The sequence below is a fragment of the Polyodon spathula genome, chromosome 46, assembly GCF_017654505.1.
Source record: "Polyodon spathula isolate WHYD16114869_AA chromosome 46, ASM1765450v1, whole genome shotgun sequence".
NCBI classification, from domain to species: domain Eukaryota; kingdom Metazoa; phylum Chordata; class Actinopteri; order Acipenseriformes; family Polyodontidae; genus Polyodon; species Polyodon spathula.
This window is the reverse complement of record NC_054579.1, coordinates 2,283,667-2,298,657: the sequence shown is the minus strand read 5'-3', so window position 1 is coordinate 2,298,657 and position 14,991 is coordinate 2,283,667. Positions and strand designations below refer to the sequence as shown.

The following is a 14,991-nucleotide window of genomic DNA, read 5'->3' as shown; positions in this document are numbered from 1 at the left end:
TCCACCACCAGCAACAAAAGATTCCTTTGTTTTCTTCTTTGTCATCAGTGTTGATAAGAGGTTTCAAGACAAGAATTCATAACAACTTTGTGACAGCCTGCCTTCTATCTTAGTTATCAATAATATCATTTATTATCACTAATAATATCGTTTTTTTTTTGTTTTTTTTTTTTTACAAACATAATAAAGGGTGGGGGATCACCTACCCTAAAGGGGTAAAAACTTATCCCAACCTCAGCGATGCTTCATAAAGTACATAACAAACTTTACCAACCTAGGACCGGCCAAAGTCGACCCACCCCCCCCCACGAACGACCCCCCCCCCCCCCAAGAAAACTAAAAAGGGTCGACCTGGCACCCAGACCCACCAAAGGTTCTGATGGGGCTTGCTGACGAAGAACCTCGACCTGCTCCAGATTGCCGTTGCAGCCTATTACTAATGTAAATAATAGTGCCGTTATTAATAGCTTTTTTTTGTTTTTTTTTTACAAACATTTCTTTTGTATTATTAAATAAGGGTGGATGGGATTTCATGCATTTTTGAAATGGTTGGATCCTGACAGTCTTCAGCTGGGTTGGGTGTGTTTGTTTTTCAGCGCGGACCCTCTCTCGGTCTGGCCCGCTCCCCTGGGGTTGCCGTGCTGCCGCGTGGCGGCTCTCCCTCGCTCCTCACACTGGAGTGGTGCGCCGGTTGGCCGTGTTCGTGTGCAGCGACTCTTTCAAGTCCTTCTGGATGCAGTTGTGCACCTGGAGGAAGTTGTGGTCCCGCTCCGAGTTGTACGTCGCTGTCGGGGTGGAGGCGGGCTTCAGGGGCTCGCGGGTCAGGGTGTACATGGAGATTTCGGTGGAAGGGAGGGTGTTGAAGCCCTTGAGGCCGACGGGGGAGGCGTCCCGGGACTGTGAGGGCTCAGTGGAGTGGGAAGTGGAGCAGCTGCGTCTACGATAGCGGTAGCGGTAGCTCGGGATGCGGGTGATGGCGGAGGACTGCAGGTAGTCTGTGGCTCTCGTCCCAGCTCGCAGCTGCTTGTGCCGGTCGATGAACATGTGCACCGCCAGCACGCCCACCATCTCGGCGATGATGAAGGACAGCGCCCCGAAGTAGAAGGACCAGCCGTACGAGTAGCTGTTCTTCTTGGAGTCGCTCTTGGAGGGGTCCCCCGCGTTGGCTGATATGTACACGATAATCCCAATGATGTTGCTCAGTCCTGCGGGGAGAGAGAGAGAAGGGAGTGAGAGAGAGAGAGGGAGCGAGAGAGAGAGAGGAGAGAGGGGAGAGAGAGAAGCGAGAGGAGAGAGAGGGAGAGAGAGGGAGGGAGAGAGAGAGAGGGAGAGGAGAGAGAGGGGGAGAGAGAGAGAGAGAGAGAGAGAGAGAGAGAGAGAGAGAGAGAGAGAGAGAGAGAGAGAGCTCCTCGCTCCCTCTCTCTCTCTCCGCCTATCGCAAGAGAGAGAGAGAGGGGAGAGAGAGAGAGAGAGAGAGAGAGAGGAGAGAGAGAGAGAGAGGTGAGAGAGAGAGGAGCGAGAGGAGAGAGGGGAGAGAGAGGAGAGAGAGAGAGAAGGGAGAGAGAGAGAGAGGAGAGAGAGAGAGAGAGGGAGAGAGAGAGAGAGAGAGAGAGAGGAGAGAGAGAGAGAGAGAGAGAGAGAGAGAGAGAGGAGAGAGAGAGAGGGGAGAGAGAGAGAGAGAGAGAGAGAGAGGGAGCGAGAGAGAGAGGAGAGAGGAGAGGATAGGGGAGAGAGAGAGAGAGAGAGAGAGAGAGAAGGGAGCTGGTTATGGGAAGGCTTTCTTTGTACCAGGAGAAAGTTCAGGAGAAAGGCCGGAATGCACGACCAGTCAAACCTGTATGCCGGACCGCTGTCTGATGGATCACCTTCCCGTGAGCACAGATTGAGCGCCAGTCCAAACCGATTCGGGTTTTCCCTCCTGAACCCGCTCTGACAGTCTGAGAAACTTTTCATGAAGTCTGGCAGCGTATTCCAGAACAGGGCACCCTTGATTGAGAAAGCTGTGGGTGCAAACTGAGTGCGACGCAGAGACACTATACAGTCTCCTCTTGTGGTTGATCGAGTGACTCTAACAGCTTTTACCAAGCAGGGCTGAACAAATTCCCTTAGGGGAGGAGGGGCCAGCTCATGTAGAGACTTAAAAATCAGACACTGGAGAGATTTATAAAACGATGGACATCGACTAATGTTTTTCATTTTGGACATCGCTCGATCATTCATCCTTGACCACGCTGGAGTGACTGTGACTGAAGCACTTCATCACCTAATTAGTGTTGATTGGAGGCTGGATGTGGAGCGATTTCAGCTGTTGAACTACAAGCTTGAATTTGATGTGGAGTGGATGTGGAGCGAGATTTCACCACTTGATTGTTACAAGCTTTCAGCGAGATGTAAAAGCAAAAAAGAAAAACCGAGCCAAAACAAACAACAATGTTTCTTGAAGTTGGTGCTGCATTATCACAACTACCCTCCACGCCTGTCTTAGGGTTACTTCTTTTTTGTGTCTTTGTTTTTTGTTGTACGGTGCGGACAGTTCTCTCGTCGCGGAAGCACGCTCCCGGGGACTGGGGCAGCGGGCTGAGCCTCGCCGTCTTGGGCGCTCACAGCCAGCGATTTCAAGCCCGACGAGATGGTGTAACCAGACCCACTCTGTCAGCGACAGAACCGGGAAACCAAGAGTCACAGCACTGCCCGAGAGCGGCAGATCACTCTGCAGCGTCAATCAGCACAATAAAAGGTCACCGCGCTGCTCTGAAACAGACTTTGTCGTTTTTTTCGATCACATCTGGTGAATCTTATCCAAATACAAGCACTATGTTTCTTTTGGTGCTCAGTTTACATCATCCAGTTTGGATGTCGCCGTCCTTGCAAAGGAAATGAATAGATTCAGTGCTATTGGCTCAAATAAAGTCTTGCCTCGGTCGTGCTCGAATGAGGACATCTGTGCAAAACCAGGTCTTGCATAAGCTGGGTGCAAAACCTTTCTCAAAGGATACTACAGTAATGAACACCCGGCACAAAGGAATCCCAGCCTTATACAACTGGGTTCTACAGCAGCAAACAGTGTCTCTTATTTATTAAGAGTAGACACAGCCCTGGTACGCCAGTAAGAGATCCAGGATGCGCGTGTCCCACAGACGCCCACAGCGCAGAGACAAAGGCGTAGCAAGTGATACTGTGGGAAAGGGCTTGGGAAAGCAGAATGTGCCAGCAGGGTATTTCCTCCAAGCAGCCTGTATAAAGTGACCTTCCGCAGTGGAAGTAGGTCAGGGGCAGAACGTTTTTAAAGGCGAATCCCCAAAGATTCTTTGAAGTGAATTACAGGCAAGATGGCCTGAACAGGCTGGTTAGACCTTAGAAAGGGTTTACACACACAGAACTCTTTCAGAACGGACAGGACCGGCGTTCCATAACCCTGAGGATTGGTAGCAGGGTAGCACAATAACAATTCAGATCGCTTGGGGAGAATTTAGAAGCCGTTGCTTGCTGTCAGTCAGGAAAGGAGTTCAATGCTCCTGACTTGCAGAAACCTCGTCTCAAACCGGTGTCTTCTCAGAGCGATCAGTTATTATTAGCCTGGCTGCTCCATTTTCTGTCGCAGGGCTGTAGAGCGGGCTGCTGAAACGCTGGGCTTGTAAATAACTCTCCCTCCTGTCCAGCCTTGCCAACTTAGCGATTGTTGTGGCTCGATCCGGCGACTTTTGAGTTTCGCTAGCGACAAAAACAAAAACGCCAAAGCGACTCGCGACAAATCTAGCAGCTCCGGACGCAATCGCAGAGATGCGCGTTCTTCGAGGGCAGCTGCGTGACATCACTCTGCTCCGCCTGCAGGACTCTGCCCAGATCCTGCGCAGCCCAGCACAGCTTTGAAAAGATTTTTGTGAACCAGAGAGATCAGCGACCCACTACAGCTGCCCCCCCCCCCCCCCCCCCCGCTAGCGGAAGAGAACGAAATCAGTTAGTTAATCAGTGAGCAGTGACGTATAATATTGCAATCAGTTACATCAGACGGTATAGATTATCTGTACAGATAATCCAGACAGATATAAATAGGAGGTTTAATATTGTTTACTCTGGTCGAGCGATTCTAAGAGGAGTGATAAATTGTCGAGCCTCATCCAGCGACTGTGGGAAGTTTCTCTCGCGACCTCCTGCCACGTGGAGCTGGCGAAGCTGATTCGGTCGTGCCCTTCATTTAACCCTTGTCTATCTCCCCTGATACAATGGTCAGCCACCCCTCTGTATTATTATTATTGTTTAAATCCAGCTTCACAAGCCAGAATCTTTCATACGCTCGGGCGTTACAGGGTTACAATATTAAAAGTACAATAAGCCAGGGAAATAGGCCAAGGTGGGTAACAGCTTTGCAGCGACGTGCTGTGAAACGCTGCAGGGCACTGATAACTCTACACCCGCAGTTCCACGCCAAGCTCTACAACGCCTTCCATTAGAACTTACACACACACACACACACACACACACACAGACAATAAGACAGCTAAACACACTGGATTGAAGAGATACATGCCCGCCTACCTGCGGAAACAAAGAAGATGCCAGCGCTCAGAATAATGTTGTGGCGCGACTTGTAAAACTCGCTGGCTGCTATGCAGAGCCCGCCCATGAAGAGGAGAATGACACTCAGGATCGGGAAGATACTGGAGGCGCGCACCGCCCCTGTGGAGAGACACAGAGAGTCAGAGAGGGAGGGAGGGAGCGCACCGCCCCTGTGGAGAGACACAGAGAGTCAGAGAGGGAGGGAGGGAGCGCACCGCCCCTGTGGAGAGACACAGAGAGTCAGAGAGGGAGGGAGGGAGCGCACCGCCCCTGTGGAGAGACACAGAGAGTCAGAGAGGGAGGGAGGGAGCGCACCGCCCCTGTGGAGAGACACAGAGAGTCAGAGAGGGAGGGAGGGAGCGCACCGCCCCTGTGGAGAGACACAGAGAGTCAGAGAGGGAGGGAGGGAGCGCACCGCCCCTGTGGAGAGACACAGAGAGTCAGAGAGGGAGGGAGGGAGCGCACCGCCCCTGTGGAGAGACACAGAGAGTCAGAGAGGGAGGGAGGGAGCGCACCGCCCCTGTGGAGAGACACAGAGAGTCAGAGAGGGAGGGAGGGAGCGCACCGCCCCTGTGGAGAGACACAGAGAGTCAGAGAGGGAGGGAGGGAGCGCACCGCCCCTGTGGAGAGACACAGAGAGTCAGAGAGGGAGGGAGGGAGCGCACCGCCCCTGTGGAGAGACACAGAGAGTCAGAGAGGGAGGGAGGGAGCGCACCGCCCCTGTGGAGAGACACAGAGAGTCAGAGAGGGAGGGAGGGAGCGCACCGCCCCTGTGGAGAGACACAGAGAGTCAGAGAGGGAGGGAGGGAGCGCACCGCCCCTGTGGAGAGACACAGAGAGTCAGAGAGGGAGGGAGGGAGCGCACCGCCCCTGTGGAGAGACACAGAGAGTCAGAGAGGGAGGGAGGGAGCGCACCGCCCCTGTGGAGAGACACAGAGAGTCAGAGAGGGAGGGAGGGAGCTCACCGCCCCTGTGGAGAGACACAGAGAGTCAGAGAGGGAGGGAGGGTACTGTTGAAGATACTGGAGGAGCGCACCGCCCCTGTGCAGCTAACCACTCTCTCTGTCAATTGGTTCTTGAGGCTGACTATACAGCTAGTGCTAACTGATTGGCTATTACTGACAGCTGACCCTAACCCTAAGCCCAACCCCTGCTCCCTTACTGCTAGGCTATCTTTCCAGTTCAATAGAACGCAATGCATATTTGGTCCAGTTCTCTGTGTTCTTTACCCAATGTTGTTGCCAGACACTCGACTCAAAATGATGCCTTTTGTTAGCTGGGTCATCCAAAAAAAAAAAAAAGAAAAAAGAGAGCAGGAAACGGAGCTTTGGAAGATTAGCGTCCCCTCTGGCTTGAAGCATATTGAAGACGGCCGCCACCTTCTTCGTCTTGTTGAAAACAGCAGCCTTGCAATAAAGCTATTCCCGCTTTTTCTTTCAAAGTGCTGTTGTGCTTGAGGGGCTGTTACAGAACTTCAAGCTGTCATTCATGAGCTCAGAGCAGAGGCAGCAGAGCGCTTGCTGGGCTCACAGTGACACAGGGACAAGCAGGCTTCAAAGGAAGTAGCTTGCGTGGCTGGAAATAGCTGCAGACAGACTGCTTGGCTGTGGGAAGATGTTGAACGTAGGCTGTGTTGTAAACAGAAGTCACAGAATTATATCAACCCTCTGCGGTCCTGTGTGGGACCAGGTCCGGCATTACAATGTTCCCTTTCCAGTCCGATGTCTGGACCCTGCCCCACATCATCAAAAACACGTCAAGCCCAGGTCTCTAGTCGTTTTTTCTCTGGAAAAAGCAGAGAGAACCTTTCAATGGCCGAGTGAGACCGACAGGAGCCCCCCAAAAAAGGGGCGTGTCTGATAGCCCCCCCCCCCCCCCCCCCTGCACCACAGAGATAACATGAACACAAACAAAGGAGAGAGCTGCTTCTGCACCCAGCGCTCAAAGAACATCACAGACACCTGCAGAGCTTTTAGAGATGTTACAGGAATAAAATAACGACTCAGATCGCGTTATTGAGGGGTTTGGTGATGAAACGAGCGATCGGGAGAGGATTGATCAGCGCGCACGTCTATAAAGAGGGGTGTGAACAGAGAACAAGGGGTGGGGCTTGGCTGGAGACGCAGCGCTGAGCGTTCTTGTGCGATTGAAGATAAAGGACCGGTTGACTCAAACAGCAGGTGTGTGTTTTAATTAAAAAAAAAAAAAAACGAATTGAATTGTATTTTCAAATGCTTCTGACACCCTGCTCATTTTGGCAGACTGCTAAATTAAGCCACACACACATTTTCATCTTTGCAGAGACCAAAGAAGTAGAGAGTTTTTGACAGTCTGTCTGTTGGGTGGGTTGTCCACACACACCACAACACTGAGTGCTAATTACTTTGTAACTCTTGCCAGCTCCAGCGTGGCGAAGCTTTGTTTGAAACAGCGGTCTAGATTAATGACATTGTTGCAGTTGTAGATCTGCCTCGTTCACACCTAACTCATGATAACCAGAGAACATAGTGTGTGTGTGTGTGTGTGTGTGTGTGTGTGTGTGTGTGTGTGCTTCCACACCCCCTCTGCCATCAACATGGGCATTGAGTGGGTTAGGGGTTAGAGTTAGGGGTAGCTTTATTTTTGGCTCCTATCGGTCTCACTCGGCCATTGAAAGGTTTTCTCTGCTTTTTCCAGAGAAAAAACGACTAGAGACCCGGGCTTGACGTGTTTCTGATGAGGTGGGGCAGGGTCCAGACATTGGACCGGAAAGGGAACATTGTAATACCGGATCTGATCCCACACAGGACCGCAGAGGGTCAAAAGTTCTCTCGAAACGTGCCTCTTTTCATCCGTCTTCTCTTCCTAGGCTTGCTGGGTTTTGAAATATGATTTGATATCTCGTTTTTATGCTTCCAAGGTTTATCAATGTCTTTTTTAAAATCTTGTTTGTGTTTAATTTGAAAATGTTTGGAAAGGAATTTGTGTCCAGCGCCTTGGGACACTTCAGTGTGAAAGGCGCTATATTTAAACTTCTTCTTCTTCTTCTTCTTCTTCTTCTTCTTCTTCTTCTTCTTCTTCTTCTTCTTCTTCAGGAGGCTTGAGAGAAACGTGTGCGCTTCAAAGCTTGTTGGTTAACTCTGCCATGCCCTGTTGAATATAAATATCCATGCGTGGGCCTCTCATGCCATTAATTGTAAAGAACAGATTGATGAGAATCTTGGAAGGTGTTTCTTTCCAAAAGCAACCTGTCGCAACCCTTTCCCAGCTCAGATTTTACTCTGCTCTCAGAGAGCGCAGGCTCAGAGCGGCGTCTGCTTTCATAAACGCGCTGCGCTTCAGCGGGACTGCTGGGTTGAGAAATGGCGCCACTGCCGAAAGCGTCCTGTGACCACGTTTTACAGGACGTCAGCGAGGAAGAGCGCTGCGAGTTTTCTGCAGCCCACACGGCAAAGCTGCCCAAAAACATTTCCTCGGACTGGTCATACTTATTAAGTAAGCGCTATGCAGAGACACGGTTAATCGACGCGCTCAGCGGAAAGCGTGTTTTGTTCCTTCTTTCCTTTTTAAGTTTGCTCCAGTAGCTACCACTCTGTTTGCGGGATAAAACGAATCCAGATTACCTCAGGGGGGAATGCAATTGACTGTGTCCTCTGTCTCATCCCGCCTTGATCAGCAGCCTGGTCTCCTGGTAGTTGCCAATAAAAGTGAAAAATACAGCAGAGAGGGAGCGGGAGGGAGGGAGGGGCGGGGCGAGTCCCAGGCGCTTAAACCATAAGATGGTTTAATTGGATAATAAAAGATTAAAGCTGAACCCAGCGGCTCACAGCATTGTTTAACAGTGTATTCAAGGAGGCGTCTCGCTTTGGGATTCCTCACTGCATTCGAGAAACAACAGCCTGAGCCAGCTCTACAGCTCTGCCCCTCAGTCAGGACCCCATCCAGCCCTGATCTTTCCCTCACAGCTCTGCAGCTCTGCCCCTCAATCAGGACCCCATCCAGCCCTGATCTTTCCCTCACAGCTCTGCAGCTCTGCCCCTCAATCAGGACCCCATCCAGCCCTAATCTTTCCCTCACAGCTCTACAGCTCTGCCCCTCAATCAGGACCCCATCCAGCCCTGATCTTTCCCTCACAGCTCTACAGCTCTGCCCCTCAATCAGGACCCCATCCAGCCCTGATCTTTCCCTCACAGCTCTACAGCTCTGCCCCTCAATCAGGACCCCATCCAGCCCTGATCTTTCCCTCACAGCTCTACAGCTCTGCCCCTCAGTCAGGACCCCATCAAGCCCTGATCTTTCCCTCACAGCTCTGCAGCTCTGCCCCTCGATCAGGACCCCATCCAGCCCTGATCTTTCCCTCACAGCTCTGCAGCTCTGCCCCTCAATCAGGACCCCATCCAGCCCTGATCTTTCCCTCACAGCTCTGCAGCTCTGCCCCTCAATCAGGACCCCATCCAGCCCTGATCTTTCCCTCACAGCTCTGCAGCTCTGCCCCTCAATCAGGACCCCATCCAGCCCTGATCTTTCCCTCACAGCTCTACAGCTCTGCCCCTCAATCAGGACCCCATCCAGCCCTGATCTTTCCCTCACAGCTCTACAGCTCTGCCCCTCAATCAGGACCTCATCCAGCCCTGATCTTTCCCTCACAGCTCTGCAGCTCTGCCCCTCAATCAGGACCCCATCCAGCCCTGATCTTTCCCTCACAGCTCTGCAGCTCTGCCCCTCAATCAGGACCCCATCCAGCCCTGATCTTTTCCCTCACAGCTCTGCAGCTCTGCCCCTCAATCAGGACCCCATCCAGCCCTGATCTTTCCCTCACAGCTCTGCAGCTCTGCCCCTCAATCAGGACCCCATCCAGCCCTGATCTTTCCCTCACAGCTCTGCAGCTCTGCCCCTCAATCAGGACCCCATCCAGCCCTGATCTTTCCCTCACAGCTCTACAGCTCTGCCCCTCAATCAGGACCCCATCCAGCCCTGATCTTTCCCTCACAGCTCTACAGCTCTGCCCCTCAATCAGGACCCCATCCAGCCCTAATCTTTCCCTCACAGCTCTACAGCTCTGCCCCTCAATCAGGACCCCATCCAGCCCTGATCTTTCCCTCACAGCTCTACAGCTCTGCCCCTCAATCAGGACCCCATCCAGCCCTGATCTTTCCCTCACAGCTCTGCAGCTCTGCCCCTCAATCAGGACCCCATCCAGCCCTGATCTTTCCCTCACAGCTCTGCATTTTATCATTGATCAAAGCAGTTTGCGACTGCAGTAAAGTGTGCTTGTTCTGCCGCTCCGAGCCAATGGGAGGCGATGCTAAGATTAAGCACAGCAGCTCTAGTCAAACCCCAACTTAGAAAACAGCGTTTAATTCTGATTAAAAACACTTCACTGGGGGAGGCTGGTCCCAGGAGTGAAGCCTCTCGAGTCCTGAAATAAAGGCGGGTAAGGGAGAGTGACAGGAAGTTTACACATTCCTAAAAGGCAGAGCCAGCCGAATCAGATTTAGCACGGAGAGCAGGGTGAGGAAGGGCAAGCTGGGAAGAAGAAGAAGGAAGCAGCGAGTGATCGGAGTCCTGTCAGATAACCCCCACGGGGCTGCGCTTGGAAAAGAAAGGATAACGGAAAAGTCACTTACTTAAGAAATATTCAGCCGTGTCGGCCTCATAGTCCGTGTCTTCAGGAAAGTGGTCTATCTGTTTACACAGCCCTTTAAAATTCCCTGGAAGAGAAGAGGAAGGAGACATTCAGCAGACTGTACAGAGTGGGGTGCCAGCAGTGGAGCACGCTGTACAGAGTGGGGTGCCAGCAGTGGAGCACGCTGTACAGAGTGGGGTGCTAGCAGTGGAGCACGCTGTACAGAGTGGGGTGCTAGCAGTGGAGCACGCTGTACAGAGTGGGGTGCAGCTGGAGCAGCTGTACAGAGTGGGGGAGCAGTGGAGCACGCTGTACAGAGTGGGGTGCTAGCAGTGGAGCACGCTGTACAGAGTGGGGTGCTAGCAGTGCTGTACAGAGTGGGGTGCTAGCAGTGGAGCACGCTGTACAGAGTGGGGTGCCAGCAGTGGAGCACGCTGTACAGAGTGGGGTGCTAGCAGTGGAGCACGCTGTACAGAGTGGGGTGCTAGCAGTGGAGCACGCTGTACAGAGTGGGGTGCCAGCAGTGGAGCACGCTGTACAGAGTGGGGTGCCAGCAGTGGAGCACGCTGTACAGAGTGGGGTGCCAGCAGTGGAGCACGCTGTACAGAGTGGGGTGCCAGCAGTGGAGCACGCTGTACAGAGTGGGGTGCCAGCAGTGGAGCACGCTGTACAGAGTGGGGTGCCAGCAGTGGAGCACGCTGTACAGAGTGGGGTGCTAGCAGTGGAGCACGCTGTACAGAGTGGGGTGCTAGCAGTGGAGCACGCTGTACAGAGTGGGGTGCCTAGCAGTGGAGCACGCTGTACAGAGTGGGGTGCTAGCAGTGGAGCACGCTGTACAGAGTGGGGTGCTAGCAGTGGAGCACGCTGTACAGAGTGGGGTGCCTAACAGTGGAGCACGCTGTACAGAGTGGGGTGCTAGCAGTGGAGCACGCTGTACAGAGTGGGGTGCCAGCAGTGGAGCACGCTGTACAGAGTGGGGTGCCAGCAGTGGAGCACGCTGTACAGAGTGGGGTGCTAGCAGTGGAGCACGCTGTACAGAGTGGGGTGCTAGCAGTGGAGCACGCTGTACAGAGTGGGGTGCTAGCAGTGGAGCACGCTGTACAGAGTGGGGTGCTAGCAGTGGAGCACGCTGTACAGAGTGGGGTGCTAGCAGTGGAGCACGCTGTACAGAGTGGGGTGCTGCTAGCAGTGGAGCACGCTGTACAGAGTGGGGTGCCAGCAGTGGAGCACGCTGTACAGAGCTAGCAGTGGAGCACGCTGTACAGAGTGGGGTGCTAGCAGTGGAGCACGCTGTACAGAGTGGGGTGCTAGCAGTGGAGCACGCTGTACAGAGTGGGGTGAGCACGCTGTACAGAGTGGGGTGCTAGCAGTGGAGCACGCTGTACAGAGTGGGGTGCTAGCAGTGGAGCACGCTGTACAGAGTGGGGTGCCTAGCAGTGGAGCACGCTGTACAGAGTGGGGTGCCAGCAGTGGAGCACGCTGTACAGAGTGGGGTGCTAGCAGTGGAGCACGCTGTACAGAGTGGGGTGCTAGCAGTGGAGCACGCTGTACAGAGTGGGGTGCTAGCAGTGGAGCACGCTGTACAGAGTGGGGTGCTAGCAGTGGAGCACGCTGTACAGAGTGGGGTGCTAGCTGTGGAGCAGCTGTACAGAGTGGGGTGCTGCTAGCTGTGGAGCATGCTGTACAGAGTGGGGTGCTAGCAGTGGAGCACGCTGTACAGAGTGGGGTGCTAGCAGTGGAGCACGCTGTACAGAGTGGGGTGCCAGCAGTGGAGCACGCTGTACAGACAGCAGTGGAGCACGCTGTACAGAGTGGGGTGCTAGCAGTGGAGCACGCTGTACAGAGTGGGGTGCTAGCAGTGGAGCACGCTGGGGGGTGCTAGCAGTGGAGCACGCTGTACAGAGTGGGGTGCTAGCAGTGGAGCACGCTGTACAGAGTGGGGTGCTAGCAGTGGAGCACGCTGTACAGAGTGGGGTGCTAGCAGTGGAGCACGCTGTACAGAGTGGGGTGCTAGCAGTGGAGCACGCTGTACAGAGTGGGGTGCTAGCAGTGGAGCACGCTGTACAGAGTGGGGTGCTAGCAGTGGAGCACGCTGTACAGAGTGGGGTGAGCAGTGGAGCACGCTGTACAGAGTGGGGTGCCAGCAGTGGAGCACGCTGTACAGCAGTGGAGCACGCTGTGTGCTAGCAGTGGAGCACGCTGTACAGAGTGGGGTGCTAGCAGTGGAGCACGCTGTACAGAGTGGGGTGCTAGCAGTGGAGCACGCTGTACAGAGTGGGGTGCTAGCAGTGGAGCACGCTGTACAGAGTGGGGTGCTGCTAGCAGTGGAGCACGCTGTACAGAGTGGGGTGCCAGCAGTGGAGCACGCTGTACAGAGTGGGGTGCTAGCAGTGGAGCACGCTGTACAGAGTGGGGTGCTGCTAGCTGTGGAGCACGCTGTACAGAGTGGGGTGCTAGCAGTGGAGCACGCTGTACAGAGTGGGGTGCTGCTAGCAGTGGAGCACGCTGTACAGAGTGGGGTGCTAGCAGTGGAGCACGCTGTACAGAGTGGGGTGCTAGCAGTGGAGCACGCTGTACAGAGTGGGGTGCTAGCAGTGGAGCACGCTGTACAGAGTGGGGTGCTAGCAGTGGAGCACGCTGTACAGAGTGGGGTGCTGCTAGCAGTGGAGCACGCTGTACAGAGTGGGGTGCTAGCAGTGGAGCACGCTGTACAGAGTGGGGTGCTGCTAGCAGTGGAGCACGCTGTACAGAGTGGGGTGCTGCTAGCAGTGGAGCACGCTGTACAGAGTGGGGTGCTAGCAGTGGAGCACGCTGTACAGAGTGGGGTGCTAGCAGTGGAGCACGCTGTACAGAGTGGGGTGCTGCTAGCAGTGGAGCACGCTGTACAGAGTGGGGTGCCACTAACATTGTAAAACCCATTGTCACTGATTTCCTCTTATTGTGCTGAACTGGTTCGAATGCTGACTCCCACACGTCGCTCACAACACATCACACAGGTCCCTAAACCTCAGTGTCGGCTTGCTGTTCAATTCAGCATTGATTTTTAAATCCTGCTTCCTACTATGAAGGTGTTTCTTTGTGCCTTTATCTCACAGGAGCTGTCGGTACCTTCTGCTCCTCGTCACACCTTGAGATCAGCCAATGGCAGCTCCAAGTAGTCACCGAAAAACCAGGCTGAGTTTTCGTTCGCTCTGCTCCCTGCAGGGACTGCTTCCCGAGTCCGAGGCTTTGAAATCCCATTTCAAAACAGCTTTGCTTGCGTTATCCTCGAGCTGGATTGACTTGTCGATTGCATGTTTTATTTGAGAGAGTTTTTGTTGTAAAGCGCACTGGGGTGCTCTGCTTGAATAGGAATATACAGGGGAGGCAGTGTTATAATAGGCAAGACCATTAGCGTTTGGTGGGGTATTTAAAAAAGCGCCACTCTCTCCTCTTTCTAGAACTAGAAGGTTGTCTCACAGACTGCATTGATTCGTTCAGACACATCACTGTAAGGTTTATGAATGAAGCGGAGCATGGAATTAACTCACTGCATATAAACCCATTAAACGACTTTGCAGCTGGATTATAATTGCCTGTCTTTGTCACCCCAGTGCAACAGCCAGCTAGAGAGCGCAGCTGAACGATACAAAACGTTTTCTGAACTCCATTCGGGATTATTGCAAATATTGAACCAAAAGGGAAGGGGTTACAAAAACATATTCAAAGTGGATTTGAGGCTCTGTGACTCTTAAGAGTTGAGGGGAGGAGGAAGCAGGAAGGGTGACAGTGGCTCCTATCAAGCAGCGTCTAACTTAATCCACTTCCAAAACTTCTTTCATGTGAGAGAGGACCCTAAAACGCAGCAGAGCGCAAACCAGGCGCTGTCACAGCCTAGAAGCAGCACTAGTAAGTGTGAAGCGCCAAAAGAGTCGCTCTAAAATATATAAACTACAAGAAACGCAGGGAGCTTCAGCGCTGTGAGCTTGTAAACGTAACCTCCCCCGATGAAGAATCGCGTCGCTGTTCAGTGTTTGCTGTCCAACAGCTGCGCAACACACGCTTACAAACAACACAGCGAGTTGAAATCGGATTCACTGTTAGGGTTGCTGGATTTCTGCCGAGTTTATAGCCCAAAGTCACTTCAAAAATAGCCCAAAAACAGCCCAATTGTTTTAACTGAAAGCAAGCTTATTATTATTAACACGCAGGCCTGTGCATAAAAAAATCAATCAAAAGCTTTCATAAGAAAAGATATCTGGTATAAATTTGATAAAAACTACAAGTCCCAGTCCAGCTCATCTACACGTCACTGTCAACTAATTCCCTATGGAAGCTCTGAAGGGACAAGCAACCCAATTACCTTTATTGAAATACTAACGCCGGCGCTGGACCCCAAACAATACTGCAAAACACGAAAACATATTTTTAAAGCTGTGCCGCTAATCTAATTACACTATCAACCCGCGGCTCCTTCATATTACCCGCGGCTGTGTTTGTAAAGTAGCCCAAATACCGCGGGGAAACCGCGGACCCGGCGACACTGGCGCTGCCGCAAGAACTCGAAGCTGATTGGCTGGGGGAGAGATAGTTCTATGGTAATTTTAAAAGCTTAATAAATATATAATTAAGTGTTACATACACGGTATGCATGTATAATAACGAACAACTACAAACAATGGCACTTGAAACGCGTGTAATTATATATATATACAGTTGTTTATAGTAAGATGTGACGAAATATCCCCGCGAATGAGGGGAAATGACGAGGGGGGGCGGGGGCCGGGGTAATAGTTGTTGTTTTGTTTGTTGTTTTTGTTTATCTGTCCCATAATCAATCTCACGCTTTG

At 52.7% G+C, this 14,991-nt stretch overlaps 1 protein-coding gene across 1 annotated transcript in view; it reads right to left on the bottom strand.

The window, feature by feature from the left end:
• Positions 1–469: 469 nt before the first annotated feature.
• The window catches only part of LOC121306111 (voltage-dependent calcium channel gamma-2 subunit), a 42,166-nt gene continuing 27,644 nt past the window's right edge, over positions 470–14,991 (bottom strand). Inside the window, exons 2-4 of the mRNA XM_041237825.1 lie at positions 10,164–10,247; positions 4,537–4,677; positions 470–1,205 (exon numbers count right to left, since the gene is read on the bottom strand). Coding sequence (XP_041093759.1) covers positions 670–1,205; positions 4,537–4,677; positions 10,164–10,247 — 761 coding nt within the window. The 3' untranslated portion in view covers positions 470–669. The remainder of the gene's footprint in view (positions 1,206–4,536; positions 4,678–10,163; positions 10,248–14,991) is intronic.